This window comes from Pseudophryne corroboree, chromosome 1 (assembly GCF_028390025.1).
Source record: "Pseudophryne corroboree isolate aPseCor3 chromosome 1, aPseCor3.hap2, whole genome shotgun sequence".
Classification (NCBI taxonomy): Eukaryota; Metazoa; Chordata; class Amphibia; order Anura; family Myobatrachidae; genus Pseudophryne; species Pseudophryne corroboree.
The window spans coordinates 1,151,394,996-1,151,413,638 of NC_086444.1; the positions used below are offsets into that span (position 1 = coordinate 1,151,394,996).

Here is an 18,643-nt window from a genome sequence, read left to right on the forward strand (position 1 = left end):
CTCTAGACAGAGACCTCCTAATACGTATACAGGTGTCGGTGCATCAATGCACGCGAGCCCTGGGAAAGATGGTAGCTTCTTACGAAGAAATTCCATTCGCCAGGTCCCATGCAAGGATTTTCCAGTGGGATCTGTTGGACAAGTGGTCCGGGTCGCATCTTCAAATGCATCGGCGGATAACCCTGTCTCCAAGGGTCAGGGTGTCGCTGTTGTGGTGGCTGCAGAGTGCTCATCTTCTAGGGGCCGCAGATTCGGCATACAGGACTGGGTCCTGGTGACCACGGATACCAGCCTTCGAGGCTGGGGGGCAGTCACACAGGGAAGGAACTTCCAAGGCTATGGAAAAGTCAGGAGACTTCCCTACACATAAATATTCTGGAACTGAGGGCCATTTACAATGCCCTAAGTCAGGCTAGACCCCTGCTTCAACACCGGCCGGTGCTGATCCAGTCAGACAACATCACGGCGGTCGCTCATGTAAACCGACAGGGCGGCACAAGAAGCAGGATGGCGATGGCAGAAGCCACAAGGATTCTCCGATGGGCGGAAAATCATGTGTTAGCACTGTCAGCAGTGTTCATTCCCGGAGTGGACAACTAAGAAACCTCCACCCGGGAGAGTGGGGACTTCATCCTGAAGTCTTCCAAATGATTGTACACCGTTGGGAAAGGCCACAGGTGGACATGATGGCGTCCCGCCTCAACTAAAAGTTACAAAGATATTGCGCCAGGTCAAGGACTCTCAGGCGATAGCTGTGGACGCTCTGGTAACACCGTGGGTGTACCAGTCGGTGTATGTGTTCCCTTCTCTGCCTCTCTTACCCAGGGTAATGAGAATAATAAGAAGGAGAGGTGTAAGAACTATACTCATTGTTCCGGGTTGGCCAAGAAGAGCTTGGTAACCAGAACTCCAAGAAATGATCTCGGAGGACCCATGGCCTCTGCCGCTCAGACAGGACCTGCTGCAGCAGGGGGCCTGTCTGTTCCAAGACGTACCGCGGCTGCGTTGACGGCATGGCGGTTGAACGCCGGATCCTGAAGGAAAAGGGAATTCCGGAGGAAGTTATCCCTACGCTATTTGAAGCTAGGAAAGAAGTGAACGCAAACCATTATCACCGCATATGGCGGAAATATGTTGCGTACTGTGAGGCCAGGAAGGCCCCAAAGGAGAAATTTCAGCTAGGTCGATTTCTGCACTTCCTACAGTCAGAGGTGACTATGGGCCTAAAATTGGGTTCCATTAAGGTCCAGATTTCGGCTCTATCGATTTTCTTCCAAAATTGAACTGGCTTCACTGCCTGAAGTTCAGACTTTTGTTAAGGGAGTGCTGCATAGTCAGCCCCCGTTTGTGCCTCCAGTGGCACCGTGGGATCTCAACGTGGTGTTGGATTTCCTGAAGTCGCATTGGGTTGAGCCACTTAAATCCGTGGAGCTATGATACCTCACGTGGAAAGTGGTCATTCTGTGGGCCTTGGCGTCGGCCAGGTGTGTATCAGAATTGGCGGCTTTGTCATACAAAAGCCCTTATCTGTATTTTATATGGATAAGGCGGAATTGAGGACTCGTTCCCATTTCCTTCCTAAGGTGGTATAATTTTTTAATGTGAATCAACCTATTGTGGTGCCTGCGGCTACTTGGGTCTTGGAGGATTCCAAGTTACTGGATGTAGTCAGGGCCCTGAAAAGTATATGTTTCCAGGACAGCTGGAGTCAGGAAAACTGACTCGCTATTTCTCCTGTATGCACCCAACAAGCTGGGTGCTCCTGCTTCTAAGCAGACGATTGCTCGCTGGATCTGTAGCACGATTCAACTTGCACATTCTGCGGCTGGACTGCCGCACCCTAATTCTGTAAAAGCCCATTCCACGAGAAAAGTGGGCTCTTCTTGGGCGGCTACCCGAGGGATCTCGGCTTTACAACTTTGCCGAGCTGTTACTTGGTCGGGTTAAAACATTTTTGTAAGAGTCTACAAGTTTGATACCCTGGCTGAGGAGGACCTAGAGTTTGCTCATTCGGTGCTGCAGAGTCATCCGCACTCTCCCGCCCGTTTAGGAGCTTTGGTATAATCCCCATGGTCCTTACGGAGTCCCAGCATCCACTTAGGACGTCAGAGAAAATAAGATTTTACTCACCGGTAAATCTATTTCTCGTAGTCCGTAGTGGATGCTGGGCGCCCATCCCAAGTGCGGATTGTCTGCAATACTTGTTTATAGTTATTGCCTAACTAAAGGGTTATTGTTGAGCCATCTGTTGAGAGGCTCAGTTATATTTCATACTGTTAACTGGGTATAGTATCACGAGTTATACGGTGTGATTGGTGTGGCTGGTATGAGTCTTACCCGGGATTCAAAATCCTTCCTTATTGTGTCAGCTCTTCCGGGCACAGTATCCTAACTGAGGTCTGGAGGAGGGTCTTAGTGGGAGGAGCCAGTGCACACCAGGTAGTCCTAAAGCTGTCTTTAGTTGTGCCCAGTCTCCTGCGGAGCCGCTAATCCCCATGGTCCTTACGGAGTCCCAGCATCCAATACGGACTACGAGAAATAGATTTACCGGTGAGTAAAATCTTATTATCCATCCATCTACATTGTATACCTGTGGTGGCTTTTTTTCTTTATACTAGTTTAGCAGTTTGCTGACAGTGTCCACCAGGTCCATTTATTATACTGTATATAGCAGTACGGTAGGCCACTGCTGTACCTACCTCTGTGTCGTCACTCGTCGTTCATAAGTATACTATCCATCCATCTACATTGTATACCTGTGGTGGCTTTTTTTCTTTATACTAGTAGTACTAGTTTAGCAGTCTGCTGACAGTGTCCACCAGGTCCATTATACTGTATATAGCAGTACGGTAGGCCACTGCTGTACCTACCTCTGTGTCGTCACTCGTCGTCCATAAGTATACTATCCATCCATCTACATTGTATACCTGTGGTGGCTTTTTTTCTTTATACTAGTAGTACTAGTTTAGCAGTCTGCTGACAGTGTCCACCAGGTCCATTATACTGTATATAGCAGTACGGTAGGCCACTGCTGTACCTACCTCTGTGTCGTCACTCGTCGTCCATAAGTATACTATCCATCCATCTACATTGTATACCTGTGGTGGCTTTTTTTCTTTATGCTAGTAGTACTAGTTTAGCAGTCTGCTGACAGTGTCCACCAAGTCCATTATACTGTATATAGCAGTACGGTAGGCCACTGCTGTACCTACCTCTGTGTCGTCACTCGTCGTCCATAAGTATACTATCCATCCATCTACATTGTATACCTGTGGTGGCTTTTTTTCTTTATACTAGTAGTACTAGTTTAGCAGTCTGCTGACAGTGTCCACCAGGTCCATTATACTGTATATAGCAGTACGGTAGGCCACTGCTGTACCTACCTCTGTGTCGTCACTCGTCGTCCATAAGTATACTATCCATCCATCTACATTGTATACCTGTGGTGGCTGTTTTTCTGTATACTAGTAGTACTAGTTTAGCAGTCTGCTGACAGTGTCCACCATGTCCATTATACTGTATATAGCAATACGGTAGGCCACTGCTGTACCTACCTCTGTGTCGTCACTCGTCGTCCATAAGTATACTATCCATCCATCTACATTGTATACCTGTGGTGGCTTTTTTTCTTTATACTAGTAGTACTAGTTTAGCAGTCTGCTGACAGTGTCCATCAGGCCCATTATACTGTATATAGCAGTACGGTAGGCCACTGCTGTACCTACCTCTGTGTCGTCACTCGTCGTCCATAAGTATACTACCATCCATCTACATTGTATACCTGTGGTGGCTTTTATTTTTATACTAGTAGTACTAGTTTAGCAGTCTGCTGACAGTGTCCACCAGGTCCATTATACTGTATATAGCAGTACGGTAGGCCACTGCTGTACCTACCTCTGTGTCGTCAGTCACTCGTCCATAAGTATACTATCCATCCATCTACATTGTATACCTGTGGTGGCTTTTTTTCTTTATACTAGTTTAGCAGTTTGCTGACAGTGTCCACCAGGTCCATTTATTATACTGTATATAGCAGTACGGTAGGCCACTGCTGTACCTACCTCTGTGTCGTCACTCGTCGTCCATAAGTATACTATCCATCCATCTACATTGTATACCTGTGATGCCTTTTAGTTGTGCGCATTAAAATATGGAGAACAAAAATGTGGAGGTTAAAAAAATAGGGAAAGATCAAGATCCACTTCCAACTCGTGCTGAAGCTGCTGCCACTAGTCATGGCCGAGACGATGAAATGCCATCAACGTCGTCTGCCAAGGCCGATGCCCAATGTCATAGTACAGAGCATGTAAAATCCAAAACACAAAAGATCAGTAAAATGACCCAAAAATCAAAATTAAAAGCGTCTGAGGAGAAGCGTAAACTTGCCAATATGCCATTTACGACACGGAGTGGCAAGGAACGGCTGAGGCCCTGGCCTATGTTCATGGCTAGTGGTTCAGCTTCATATGAGGATGGAAGCACTCATCCTCTCGCTAGAAAAAAGAAAAGACTTAAGCTGGCAAAAGCACAGCAAAGAACTGTGCGTTCTTCGAAATCACAAATCCCCAAGGAGAGTCCAATTGTGTCGGTTGCGATGCCTGACCTTCCTCTTTTTTCTTTCATTTTTCTTTGCATCATGTGCTGTTTGGGGAGTATTTTTTTGAAGGGCCATCCTGCGTGACACTGCAGTGCCACTCCTAGATGGGCCAGGTGTTTGTGTCGGTCACTAGGGTCGCTTAGCTTAGTCACACAGCTACCTCATTGCGCCTCTTTTTTTCTTTGCGTCATGTGCTGTTTGGGGAGTATTTTTTTGAAGGGCCATCCTGCGTGACACTGCAGTGCCACTCCTAGATGGGCCAGGTGTTTGTGTCGGCCACTAGGGTCGCTTAGCTTAGCCATCCAGCGACCTCGGTGCAAATTTTAGGACTAAAAATAATATTGTGAGATGTGAGGTGTTCAGAATAGATTAAAAATGAGTGGAAATTACGGTTATTGAGGTTAATAATACTATGGGATCAAAATGACCCCCAAATTCTATGATTTAAGCTGTTTTTTAGGGTTTTTTGAAAAAAACACCCGAATCCAAAACACACCCGAATCCGACAAAAAAATTTCGGTGAGGTTTTGCCAAAACGCGTCCGAACCCAAAACACGGCCGCGAAACCGAACCCAAAACCAAAACACAAAACCCGAAAAATTTCCGGTGCACATCACTACTATTTATACAGCTATTCTGGAGGCAGAAGATGTGACATGCCCAATTATTCTGACTTTTAGTTTTTTGGGGTTTTTTTGTGTGTTTTTTTTACTTTTTAATTCACAATAAATATGGTGCTATATGATGCTTTGGATGCAGACTCTTGATGGAGGATACACACATGCTGCAAGTGCATAGTCATGGGGCCAGGACCATTAATTCTGCACCTACAGCATGTGTATATTTTCCTGTTCAAATCTGCAGCCAAAACACCATATATCCCCCCGAATATATATACCGCACCATATTTATTGTGAATTAGAGGGATTGGGTAAAAACCAGACAGGACCAGATCCCCAAACGCCAGACCGTACTGAACCCCCACACTAATCTTGGCCACTTTTTGGAAAAAGTACTGCAGGTTCCCATCCGGGGAGTGTCTTTGCCTGGGGGGTTTATGTGACAGCAGTCATTGGGGAGAATGGGAGGGAGAGATTATAGCTGTTCTGCATGATCCAGGGATGTTTTTAAAAACTGGAACAACCTAGAATATACAGATATGCTGTAATTTCTCCCTGTGTTCCGCAATATCCACTGACATATACACCCCACCGGGCTGGAGACCCCACAAACCGGGACATATGGGGATGTTCAGTATGATCTCCAAAATTGCTGGGATTGCTGCAGGAATCCGGTCTGGTGTGGCGTAGGGGGCTCCGGATGGTTCTGGCTTTTACACAATCCCTCTAATGTTAAAGTTTTAGTATTTTATACTGTTTATAAGGTTGTATTTATGCTTGTTGAAAGCCATGTTGGCTTCACTGAAAATATATATCATGTTGGCCAAAAAACTGCACTTTTTATCTTAAAATTGTATGCTACTTAAAAACCACTTAATTGGCATGGTCAGATTTCATGCGACTGCGCCGTCCCACCCTGTTCCCCCGTTTTTGATTAGGAAATCCATTCTGCAGATGTGCATAATATAATGTTTAAATATTTAGAAAAATACTTTTTAAACCTTATTAAATAAAATAAATTTTAAAAAACAATGTTATTAACAGTTTTGAAGGGAAAATCGTCAGTTAAGTGTGTAAGCAAAAAATGTTTACTACTTAAGCCATGTTGGCTACACTGAAAATATATGCCATGTTGGCATTTGTACTGCACTTTTACGGAACAAATATTTAATTGTTTTATCCTACGATAAAAATTTTTTACTGCTCAAGTAAACAAGTGTTGTTCTTTTACCTTTAAATACTGGTTCTGCAGCACCTTCATGATGGCCTTGCAGGTGTCAGGAATGATTTGCCCCAAAGTTTGAGCAGAGATGAGGGTCCCAAACTTCTCGGATACCTCAAGGTAGCCGTCAGTTTCTCCTCAGGTGATATGGCCCTCCATATCTTGGTATCCTGCCTCTGAATATAGGGAGTCACCAGGGCCAGTTACTCCAGGAATGTATCATCATCCATCTGCAAGTAGTTACGATAGTCCTCTGGGTTGTTCTCCTTAATTTCAGTCAGGAGAGACATGTGAGAGTGTCCCTCTTCAGCCAGTCTTTTGTCCAGCAGGACATTACCCTCCTCCTTTTCTGAGCCCTGTCACGTCTCCCCTTCAGAAAGCCATAGGCTAGCAGGAGATTATAGCCATAGGGATGCATCACAGAATAAGATATAGCACTTTGTTGAGAAAAGCCAAACAAAGCAGTACACGGTTGCAATGTGGAACGCTTGGTAGGTGTATAAACCAGCCTCACTAATCACAAAGCAGAGTGTGCCCAGAGTTAAAAATGGCTGCTGTTTATATATGCTTATTTAACCCGTCCCAAGAGATAAATCTAATGTGTAAATCGTACGTTAAAAATGTCCTTTCAGATATATCACATCAGATGGATTCACACTTGATAAACCGGATGCGATACGTCAGATTTAAAAAAAAAAAACACTAGTTGTAAATCGTAATCGCAAGACTCCCAGGAAGCTGCCGGGAAGGTCGGGGTAAAATCGGATCCGACTTTCAGTTCACACAAGTCTCATTAGTGGATGGGGGCCTTATGATTCAGTAATTTTCCGACCTAGTAATCACACACCAGTATCAGTAATCTCAGATGAATAGTCGGGATGCGTTTTGTGTAGCTTGTAACTATAAAAAAGTCAAAGGATTCATCTTATATAGTCCCATCAGTAATGAATTGATTAATGCACCAGTGTGTTAGGTTAAACTGCTATGCTGGTATTAGTCTTGATTAGAGATGAGCGGGTTCGGATTTAACGCCAGTTCGGTTTTATAAGGATTTTTCTTATTGGCTATCTAAAACATGTGACATCTGTGAGCCAATAAGATGCCGTTTTGAGATTCAAGTAAAACCGAACCCGCTCATCTCTAATCTTGATATATTATATCACAACAGACACTGTCAGGGGAAAGGCTGGGAGTAGTAGTAGTAATAATAAAGCAGAGTAGGGGGGCAGGCTGGGAGTAGTAGTAGTGCAGAGTAGTGGGCATGCTGGGAGCAGTAGTGCAGAGTAGGGGGCAGGCTGGGAGTAGTAGTAGTGCAGCGTAGGGGGCAGGCTGGGAGTAGTAGTAGTGCAGAGTAGGGGCATGCTGGGAGTGGTAGTAGTGCAGAGTAGGGGGCAGGCTGGGAGTAGTAGTAGTGCAGAGTAGGGGGCATGCTGGGAGGAGTAGTGCAGAGTAGGGGGCAGGCTGGGAGTAGTAGTGCAGAGTAGGGGGCAGGCTGGGAGTAGTAGTGCAGAGTAGGGGCATGCTGGGAGTGGTAGTAGTGCAGAGTAGGGGGCAGGCTGGGAGTAGTAGTAGCACAGAGTAGGGGGCAGGCTGGGAGTAGTAGTAGCAGCACAGAGTAGGGGGCAGGCTGGGAGTAGTAGTAGTGCAGAGTAGGGGGCAGGCTGGGAATAGTAGTAGTGCAGAGTAGGGGGCAGGCTGGAAAGTAGTTGCTTCCTCCGGTGTCAGCTGATAGCAGTATTACTGGGGAGTGACAGGCACAGCTGCAGTGAGTGGGACGGGAAAGCTCTCGTGTCCCGCTCCTCCGGCTCCTACACAGCACAGCAACACAAATCACTCTCTCTGCACCGCATGGGTAAACACCAACACGGCACTGCCACAGAGTTGATTGATGTGGAGTCGGGTTCAGCCGGTTTGCATTCCACAGTAAACACAAATCCCAGAAGCACGGCAGCCGGCCCTGGCAGTGTCGGCCAGGGCTGGCCAGCAATGTGGCTCGGTGGAATACCTTCTTGGCGTCCCAGTCCGTCCCTGATTTCCTTCTGAGTGTATTTGAACCCCACCAATGAGCACTGTTTTCTCCTTTGGCTCCAGGGAAAATTATATATTGTAATATCTAATTTCATAACTAAATACAGTATAAATGGTTGTATTTCTATGGAGAGTTGTAAACCTTGCTCTACTGACATTTTGGTACTGAGAAAATAATGGGTATACAAAGAAAGTTAATATTTACTGATTGTCATGTTTATTTAGGCCTTTTTTTAAACTAAATGTTTATATGAATGTCATTGTCTTTGTTATGTTACATTTGTTACTTAGTGCTGTGTTTTGTGAATTCTTTCTTACAGCGAACATTTCAGAAATACCTAGCAACAATAGATTCTCCATAGGAGATTATGTGACGAATGATAAGGCAAGTTTCAGATCAGTTGGTGGTGTGACCAGTTCATCGACCAGTTGTGGTAATCCCCAAGTGCTGAGTACCTCTGTGGGAACAGCATAGTGTATCCACTGAATTGCCCCCTAAGACTAAAATTTCATTATAAATACGTATGGGTGGATACAAAATAGTTTTTTACTTTTTTTGTACAGAATGGCATACCCATTTTTTTTGACCATTTATAATAAAATAAAGTGGCCCCATGATACCACTGTACCAATGATCTATTTCTGAACTGTTTATTATTAAGTTAGAATTATTATTACACTATACACAGCAGTCACTATTTCTTATGCAGGAGTGTGAGGGAACTGAAGCTAGATATAGCATATTCAGAAGTGGAAACCCAGCCAGGATCACCCAGCTAGGACCAAAGATACCAACTGCATCACCCCAGCTGGTGAGACCCTTTGGAATTTGGACTTGACCTTCGATTCACCTGTTATAGCAAATATGGTTTTCGGTTGAAAGTGATCACGCCTAGCTATTCCAGTTAGGGGATACATTTCCTAAATGTCTCTTTGCAAAACCACTGGCAAAACCCCATTTCTCTTACGTCCTAGAGGATGCTGGGGACTCCAAAAGGACCATGGGGGTATAGACGGGATCCGCAGGAGCTTGGGCACACTGAAAAGACTTAAACTGGGTGTGAACTGGCTCCTCCCTCTATGCCTCTCCTCCAGACCTCAGTTAGACTTTGTGCCCAGGACTGACTGGACACTCACTAGGGGGCTCTCCTGAGTTTCTCTAGAAAAGACTTTTGTTAGGTTTTTTATTTTCAGGGAGACCTGCTGGCTACAGGCTCCCTGCATCGAGGGACTGAGGGGAGAGAAGTCAGACCCACTTCTACTTAGTTAAGGGCTCTGCTTCTTAGGCTACTGGACACCATTAGCTCCAGAGGGTTCGATCACTTGGTGCGCCTAGCTGCTTGTTCCCGGAGCCGCGTCGTCACCCCCCTCACAGAAGACAGAAGCCGGGCGAGTATGCAGAAGGCAGAAGACTTCAGGACGGCAGAAGACTTCAGTAACGGAGGTACTGCGCAGTGGTAGTGCTGCGCTCCATGCTCCCACACACTATCACCAACGGCACTCACAGGTAGCAGGGCGCTGGGGGGGCGCCCTGGGCAGCATGTTACTGAGGTCTGGGAGCCGGCAGAAGCCTTTTCGGTGCCTCGGCACCGTTTCTCAGACCCCCGCCGGCATTTTTAGGTTTTCAAATTTGGCGGGTTGAAGCGCGCCGAGAAGGGGCGGAGCTTAGCCGTGCGGCTCACAGCGCCATTTTCTCCTCCACACGCGGCTGAAGGAGACGCTGCCCGGGACCTCCACAGTTCCTCTGAAAGTAACGGGGAGCTAATAGGAGGGGGCGCAGTTTGTGGTGCATTTTGTTATATTTTGAGCAGCGCTGGTCACATATATCCCTTGACGGGATATTTGGGCGCTGGGGTGTGAGCTGGCATACTCCCTCTGTGTGTCTCTATCTGGGCTTCATTGTGGGCCTGTCCCCTAGCTGAGACATTCTGTGTGTGTGTCCGTGTGTCGATAATACGTGTCGGCATGTCTGAGGCTGAATGTTATTCACCACAGGAGGTTATTGGGGGAGCAGATGCGGGTCTTGATTTGGCCCTGATTTACTCACATTGCTAAATACAATTAATACAAATGTTGCTTCTTTGTCAAAGAGGTTGGATAAATCTGAGTCACAGACACAGGTGTGGAAAAAATCCATGGAGGATGCTTTGTCTCAGGTACAGACCCCATCGGGGTCGCAAAAGCGGCCATTTAATCAAGTGATAGATACTGATACCGACACGGACTCTGATTCCGAGGTCGATTTCACTGAGGCTGCTTTACATCCACGATTAGTTAAGAGTATTCAATACATGATTGTGGCTATAAAAGATGTTTTACGCATTTCTGATGAACCTGCGGTACAGGAAACAAGGATTTGCTTGTTCAAAGGGAAAAAACCTGAGGTGAAGTTTCCCCCCTCTCATGAAATGAATACTCTTTGTGAAAAGGCTTGGGAGTCGTCGGACAAGAGGTGGCAGATTCCCAAGAGGATTTACATGGCGTATCCTTTCCCCACTGATGACAGGGAAAAATGGGAGTCGTCTCCAAATGTTGACAAGGCTCTATCTCGTTTGTCTAAGAAAGTGGCGCTTCCGTCTCCTGACACGGCAGCTCTCAAGGATCCGGCGGATCGCAAGCTGGAGACGTCTCTGAAGTCCATTTTCGCTAATTCGGGTGCATTGCTCAGACCTGCTGTGGCGTCGGTATGGGTGAGTAGTGCTATTGCTAAATGGGCTGAGAATTTAGCTAATGATATGGATACCCTTGATAAAGATAATGTTATTTTGACTCTTGGTTATATCAAGGACGCTGCAGATTACCTGAAAGATGCGGCGAGGGATGTTTATCTCTTGGGATCAAGAGCCAATGCCATATCGGCCAGGAGGACGTTGTGGATCCATCAATGGAATGCTGATACCGACTCCAAGAGAGCTTTGGAAGCTTTACCCTTCAAAGGTAATGTCTTGTTTGGGGACGGCTTGGCTGACCTGGTTTCTACCTGCGGGTAAGACCTCTTTTCTTCCCTATGTTCCCACACAACATAAGAAGGCACCTCATCAGCAGATGCAGTCCTTTTGTCCAAATAAATACAGGCGTGGAAAGGGTTCGTCCTTCCTCGCTTCAAAGGGTAGAGGAAGTGGAAGGAAGTCGCCTGCCGTGTCAGGCGCCCAGGACCAAAAGTCCTCCCCTGCCTCTACCAAGTCCACCGCATGACGCTGTGGCTTCCCTGGGGGAGTCCTGACCGGTGGGGGGCCGTCTGCGGATCTTCAGTCAGGTCTGGATTCAATCAGACCTGGATCCTTGGGTCCTAGAGATTGTGTCTCAGGGATATAAGCTGGAGTTTCAGGAGGTGCCCCCTCACCGGTTTTTCATTTCGCCCTTACCAGTGTCTCTTCCGGAACAGAGAGGTGGTGCTGGCAGCGATACAAATGTTGTGTCAACAGAGGGTTATTGTTCCCGTTCCCCCGTCCCAACGGGGGGAGGGGTTCTACTCGAGCCACTTTGTCGTACCGAAACCGGACGGTTCGGTCAGACCGATTCTGAATCTAAAATCCCTCAATCCATACTTGAAAGTTTTCAAGTTCAAGATGGAATCTCTTCGAGCTTTGATTTCCAGCCTAGAAGGGGGGGATTTTATGGCGTCAGTCGACATAAAGGATGCCTACTTACACGTCCCAATATATCCTTCGCATCAGGCCTTCCTCAGGTTTGCGATACAGGATTCTCATTACCAATTTCAGACGTTGCCGTTTGGGCTTTCCACGGCCCCGAGGATTTTCACCAAGGTTATGGCAGAAATGATGGTTCTCCTTCGCAAGCAAGTGATTACAATTATCCCGTACTTGGACGAACTCCTGATAAAGGCGAGGTCCAAGGAACAGTTGCTGAGAAGTGTGAATTTGTCGCTGGCGGTTCTGCGACAGCACGGTTGGGTGCTAAATTTGTCAAAATCTCAGTTGATTCTGACCACTCGGCTGCCTTTTCTGGGCATGATTCTGGACACGGAGTTACGGAGAGTATTTCTTCCAGAAGAAAAGGCTCTGGAACTGCAGACGATGGTCAGGGAACTTTTGAGTCCGACAAGTGTGTCGGTCCATCACTGTACTCGGGTTCTGGCGAAAATGGTTGCGGCGTACGAAGCCATTCCATTTGGCAGGTTTCATGCCCGGGTGTTTCAGTGGGACTTGCTGAGCAAATGGTCCGGGTCTCACCTGCACATGCACCGATAGATAAGTCTATCTCCCAGAGCCAGGATTTCTCTCCTGTGGTGGCTACAAAGTTCTCACCTCCTAGAGGGACGCCGGTTCGGTATCCAGGACTGGGTACTTCTGACAACAGATGCAAGTCTCCGGGGCTGGGGCGCAGTCACCCAAGGAAGAAACTTCCAGGGGAAATGGTCGCTCCAGGAAGCTTGTCTCCACATAAATGTTCTCGAGTTAAGAGCCATTTACAATGGCCTGCTACAAGCAAGAAGCCTTCTTCAGGGTCGACCTGTCGTGGTACAGTCGGACAACATCACAGCGGTGGCACATATAAACCGTCAAGGCGGAACAAGGAGCAGGGCGGCTATGGCGGAGGCCACAAGAATCCTTCGCTGGGCGGAACAACACGTGAGCGCCCTGTCAGCAGTCTTCCTTCCGGGAGTGGACAACTGGGAAGCAGATTTCCTCAGCAGACACGAGCTCCATCCGGGAGAGTGGGCTCTTCACCAAGAGGTGTTTGCAGAGGTGACAGAGCATTGGGGAATTCCGCTGATCAACATGATGGCGTCTCGTCTCAACAAGATGCTTCCGAGGTATTGTTCCAGGTCAAGGGACCCCCAAGCCTTTGCAGTGGACGCCCTGGTGTCTCCGTGGGTGTTCCAGTCGGTCTATGTGTTCCCTCCACTTCCTCTCATTCCAAAGGTACTGGGGATCATTCGACGAGCAAGGGTTCAGGCGATTCTCGTCGTTCCAGATTGGCCAAGAAGGGCCTGGTATCCGGCTCTTCAGGAATTACTGGTAGAAGATCCTTGGCCGCTTCCTCTAAGAGAGGACCTGTTGTTGCAGGGTCCATGCGTGTTTCCAGACTTACCGCGGCTGCGTTTGACGGCATGGAAGTTGAGCGCCAGATCTTAGCTCGTAATGGTATTCCCGGGGAGGTCATTCCCACTCTCATTAAGGCTCGGTAGGAGGTTACGGCGAGACATTATCACCATATTTGGAGAAAGTATATTTCCTGGTGTGAGACTAAAACGGCACCTGCGGAAGAATTTCGCTTGGGTCGATTTCTCCACTTTTTGCAGGCAGGCATAGATGCAGGTCTGAAATTAGGCTCCATCAAGGTGCAGAATTTGGCTTTATCTATTTTCTTTCAAAAGGAATTAGCTGTCCTCCCAGAGGTTCAGACTTTTGTGAAAGGAGTGATGCATATCAATCCTCTGTTTGTGCCTCCTGTGGCACCATGGGACCTTGAGGTGGTCTTGCAGTTTCTCATGTCTTCCTGGTTTGAACCTTTGCGTAAGGTTGAGTTGAGGTTTCTCACTTGGAAGGTAGTCATGCTGTTGGCTCTGGCATCTGCCAGGCGAGTGTCAGAGTTGGCGGCCTTATCTCATAAGAGCCCGTACTTGATTTTTCATTCGGATAGGGCGGAATTGAGGACTCGTCAGCAATTTCTACCGAAGGTGGTTTCTTCGTTTCACATTTACCAACCTATTGTGGTGCCGGTGGCTACGGATGCTGTGCCAGTTCCAAAGTCTCTTGATGTTGTGAGAGCTTTGAAAATCTACGTCGCCAGAACGGCTGTTGCCAGGAAAACTGAGGCGCTGTTTGTCTTGTATGCTTCCAACAAGATTGGTCATCCTGCTTAAAAACAGACTATTGCACGCTGGATTTGTAGTATGATTCAGCAAGCTCATTCTTCGGCTGGGCTACCAGTGCCGAAAAAAAAAGCCCATTCTACCAGGAAGGTGGGCTCATCTTGGGCGGCTGCCCGAGGCGTCTCGGCTTTACAGCTTTGCCGAGCAGCTACCTGGTCGGATTCAAACACTTTTGCAAAGTTCTATAAGTTTGATACCCTGGCTGGGGAGGACCTTGAGTTTGCTGAGTCGGTGCTGCAGAGTCATCCGCACTCTCCCGCCCGGTCTGGACCTTTGGTATAGACCCCATCGTCTTTTTGGAGTCCCCAGCATCCTCTAGGACGTAAGAGAAAATAGGATTTTGGTACCTACCAGTAAATCCTTTTCTCCTAGTCCATAGAGGATGCTGGGCGCCCATCCCGGTGCGGACTGTTACTTGCAGTGTATTCTTGCAGGTTAAGTTAGTTTATACACGGGTTGTGTATTTATGGTTTTCAGCTTGTTGCTGTTGTTATGTCATACTGTTATCTGGTTTACTGTTACTCCGGTTGTACGGTATGTTTGTGGTGTGGGCTGGTATATATATGTAATGTAGCCCTTAGTTAAACAAAAATCCTTGAAATGTCCGTCTCTCCTGGGCACAGTTCCTATAACTGAGGTCTGGAGGAGGGGCATAGAGGGAGGAGCCAGTTCACACCCAGTTTAAGTCTTTTCAGTGTGCCCAAGCTCCTGCAGATCCCGTCTATGCCCCCATGGTCCTTTTGGAGTCCCCAGCATCCTTTACGGACTAGGAGAAAAGGATTTACCGGTAGTAATTTGTAAGTGAGCTGCAAAAACACCCCAAAAAATGAGATGCCTCTGACAGGCGAGTTTGTTTGAACAGCTTTGTGCGAAACAGAAAGGGGTCAGTCAGCACAGTGCTGTACTCCCTAGAGGGTTTGGTTCCTCAATGAAATGTCCCCCACCCTATCAAACCAGGCCTGTGCTGATTGCAATAGGACTCCTTCCACTGTTGTGAAGCAATGAGTGTAGCATTGTAATATGGTTAATATACACTGCTCAAAAAAATAAAGGGAACACTAAAATAACACATCCTAGATCTGAATGAATGAAATATTCTTATTAAATACTTTTTTCATTACATAGTTGAATGTGCCGACAACAAAATCACACAAAAATTAACAATGGAAATCAAATTTATTAACCCATGGAGGTCTGGATTTGGAGTCACATTCAAAATTAAAGTGGAAAAACACACTACAGGCTGATCCAACTTTGATGTAATGTCCTTAAAACAAGTCAAAATGTGGCTCAGTAGTGTGTGTGGCCTCCACGTGCCTGTATGACCTCCCTACAACGCCTGGGCATGCTCCTGATGAGGTGGCGGATGGTCTCCTGAGAGATCTCCTCCCAGACCTGGACTAAAGCATCTGCCAACTCCTGGACAGTCTGTGGTGCAATGTGGCATTGGTGGATGGAGCGAGACATGATGTCCCAGATGTGCTCAATTGGATTCAGGTCTGTGGAACGGGCGGGCCAGTCCATAGCATCAATGCCTTCGTCTTGCAGGAACTGCTGACACACTCCAGCCACATGAGGTCTAGCATTGTCTTGCATTAGGAGGAACCCAGGGCCAACCGCACCAGCATATGGTCTCACAAGGGGTCTGAGGATCTCATCTCTGTACCTAATGGCAGTCAGGCTACCTCTGGCGAGCACATGTAGGGCTGTGCGGCCCCCCAAAGAAATGCCACCCCACACCATTACTGACCCACTGCCAAACCGGTCATGCTGGACAGGGCCGGTTCCGGGGCTTCTTGCGCACCGGGCGGCATTAGGGGGCGTGGCTTCATACAGGGGGCGTGGTCAGTTACGCCCCCTGTACTGTAGTAGGATGTGCGGTGCGCGATGACGTAATCGCGCACCGCACAGCAAAGGTCCTCTCCACGAAGGAAAACTAGACGCTAAGCGTCTAGTTCCCTTCGTGGAGAGGACCTTTGCTGTGCGGTGCGCGATGACGTCAACGCGCACCGCACATCATTACAGTTAAGGTCCTCTCCAGGAAGGGAAACTAGATGCGTAGCGTCTAGTTTCCCTTCACAGCGGGCAGACCACGAAGGGAAACTAGACGCGTAGCGTCTAGTTTCCCAGCGCAGCGGCAGCGGGGGGCACCACAGCAGCAGCGGATCTTGGCATGGTGCGTCGCCCTCCGGATGGCGCCGGCGCCCTCCGGATGGCGCCGGCGCCCTCCGGAAGGCGGCGCCCCGGGCAAAAGTCCTGCTTGCCCGTGGCAAGATCCGCTACTGATGCTGGAGGATGTTGCAGGCAGCAGAACGTTCTCCTTGGCGTCTCCAGACTCTGTCACGTCCGTCACATGTGCTCAGTGAGAACCTGCTTTCATCTGTGAAGAGCACAGGGCGCCAGTGGCGAATTTGCCAATCTTGGTGTTCTCTGGCAAATGCCAAACGTCCTGCACGGTGTTGGGCTGTAAGCACAACCCCCACCTGTGGACGTCGGGCCCTCATACCACCCTCATGGAGTCTGTTTCTGATCGTTTGAGTAGACACATGCACATTTGTGGCTTGCTGGAGGTCATTTTGCAGGGCTCTGGCAGTGCTCCTCCTGTTCCTCCTTGCACAAAGGCGGAGGTAGCAGTCCTGCTGCTGGGTTGTTGGCCTCCTCCACATCTCCTGATGTACTGGCCTGTCTCCTGGTAGCGCCTCCATGCTCTGGACACTACGCTGACAGACACAGCAAACCTTCTTGCCACAGCTTGCATTAATGTGCCATCCTGGATGAGCTGCACTACCTGAGCCACTTGTGTGGGTTGTAGACTCTGTCTCATGCTACCACTAGAGTGAAAGCACCGCCAGCTTTCAAAAGTGACCAAAACATCAGCCAGAAAGCATAGGAGCCGAGAAGTGGTCTGTGGTCACCACCTGCAGAACAACTCCTTTATTGGGGGTGTCTTGCTAATTGCCAATAATTCCCACCTGTTGTCTATTCCATTTGCACAACAGCATGTGAAATTGTTGTCAATCAGTGTTGCTTCCTAAGTGGACAGTTTGATTTCACAGAAGTGTGATTGACTTGGAGTTACATTGTGTTGTTTAAATGTTCCCTTTATTTTTTTGAGCAGTGTATATAAAAATATATCTATACTGGTGCACTAAAGGTCCCAGAATGCCATCTCATGAACTGTAAGTGCCAGTGTGCCCTGGCACCAGTAGTGTGCCTGTAAAATAATTATACACACTCACTGAATGTTTAAAGTAATTTATTCAAAGAAGAAAATAAAACATGCTACCCTCTTTTACCCATTATTACTTCTGTAAATCCAGTGTGAGAGTCCTCTTCTGTCCATTTAGTAGCCACTGGCTTAGCAAAAAAGAAAATAAAAAACGTCTTTTAGAAACTGATGGGGATCCAGTGTGTGTTCCGGTTAGAAGATCCAAGCAGCCCTCACAATATTCATTGATTTGGATCCATGGTAGCTGTGCTGAAAGCACTAGCAAAGCCAACACTAAACTTCATTTGGTTAAATTGCCGAGGTGGGGCTAGTAAGGGTTAAGATGGGGGAGGTTAGGGTTAGGCTGCAGAAGGGGTAGGGTCAGGGGCAGCGCCAGAACTTTGTGGACCCCATTGCATCTAGAGAGGCACCTCTCTACAGCAGTGCCCCCACTTCTTACTGTGCCACATTGCTGTGCCCCAGTTCATATTATGTCACACTATAGTACTTCCACTTCATATTGTGCCACATTACAGTGCTCCAGTGCATATTATGTAACATTAAAATGCCCTCCAGTGCATTTTATATCACATTACAATGAGCAGGTCCAGGGGCATATCTAGATATATTGTAGTCCCCATGGCAAAAGTTTGTAATGGTGAAAATTTGTAACACATGTAACTTTGAAAGGGACAGTGGGCCCCACTCAGCTCTGGGCCCCATAGCAGCTGCACTCCCTGCACCTATGGTAGCTACGCCCTTGGGTGGGGTGGGTGTGGATTATTAGATCCGACAGTGTCTAGGTCGACAGGCTCTGAAGGTTGACAGGGTTTCTAGGTCGACATGTGCTAGGTCGACAGGTCAAAAGGTTGACATGGGTTTTTCATGGTTTTTTGGGTGTCGTTTTCTTCGTAGAGTGACCGGGAACCCCAATTAGTGCACCGTGTCCCCTCGCATGGCTTACTTCGCTCGCCATGCTTCGGGCAAGGTGCCTCGCTTCGCTCGGCACAGATTACCATTCCAATCGTAGTCCACAAGGATCGTTAAGTATGAAAAAGTTAAAAAAAAACATGAAAAACTCATGTCGACCTTTTGATCTGTCGACCTAGCACATGTCGACCTTCAGACC

At 47.7% G+C, this 18,643-nt stretch overlaps 1 protein-coding gene across 6 annotated transcripts in view; it reads left to right on the forward strand.

The window, feature by feature from the left end:
* The window catches only part of POLN (DNA polymerase nu), a 617,268-nt gene that overhangs the window by 153,470 nt on the left and 445,155 nt on the right, over positions 1-18,643 (forward strand). For 5 of the 6 annotated variants that reach the window (XM_063924721.1, XM_063924733.1, XM_063924728.1 and 2 more), the window contains exons 3-4: positions 8,788-8,852; positions 9,178-9,279. The exons of the other annotated variant lie outside the window; for it this stretch is intronic. In XM_063924721.1, coding sequence (XP_063780791.1) covers positions 8,788-8,852; positions 9,178-9,279 — 167 coding nt within the window. The remainder of the gene's footprint in view (positions 1-8,787; positions 8,853-9,177; positions 9,280-18,643) is intronic. 6 annotated transcript variants of the gene reach the window in all.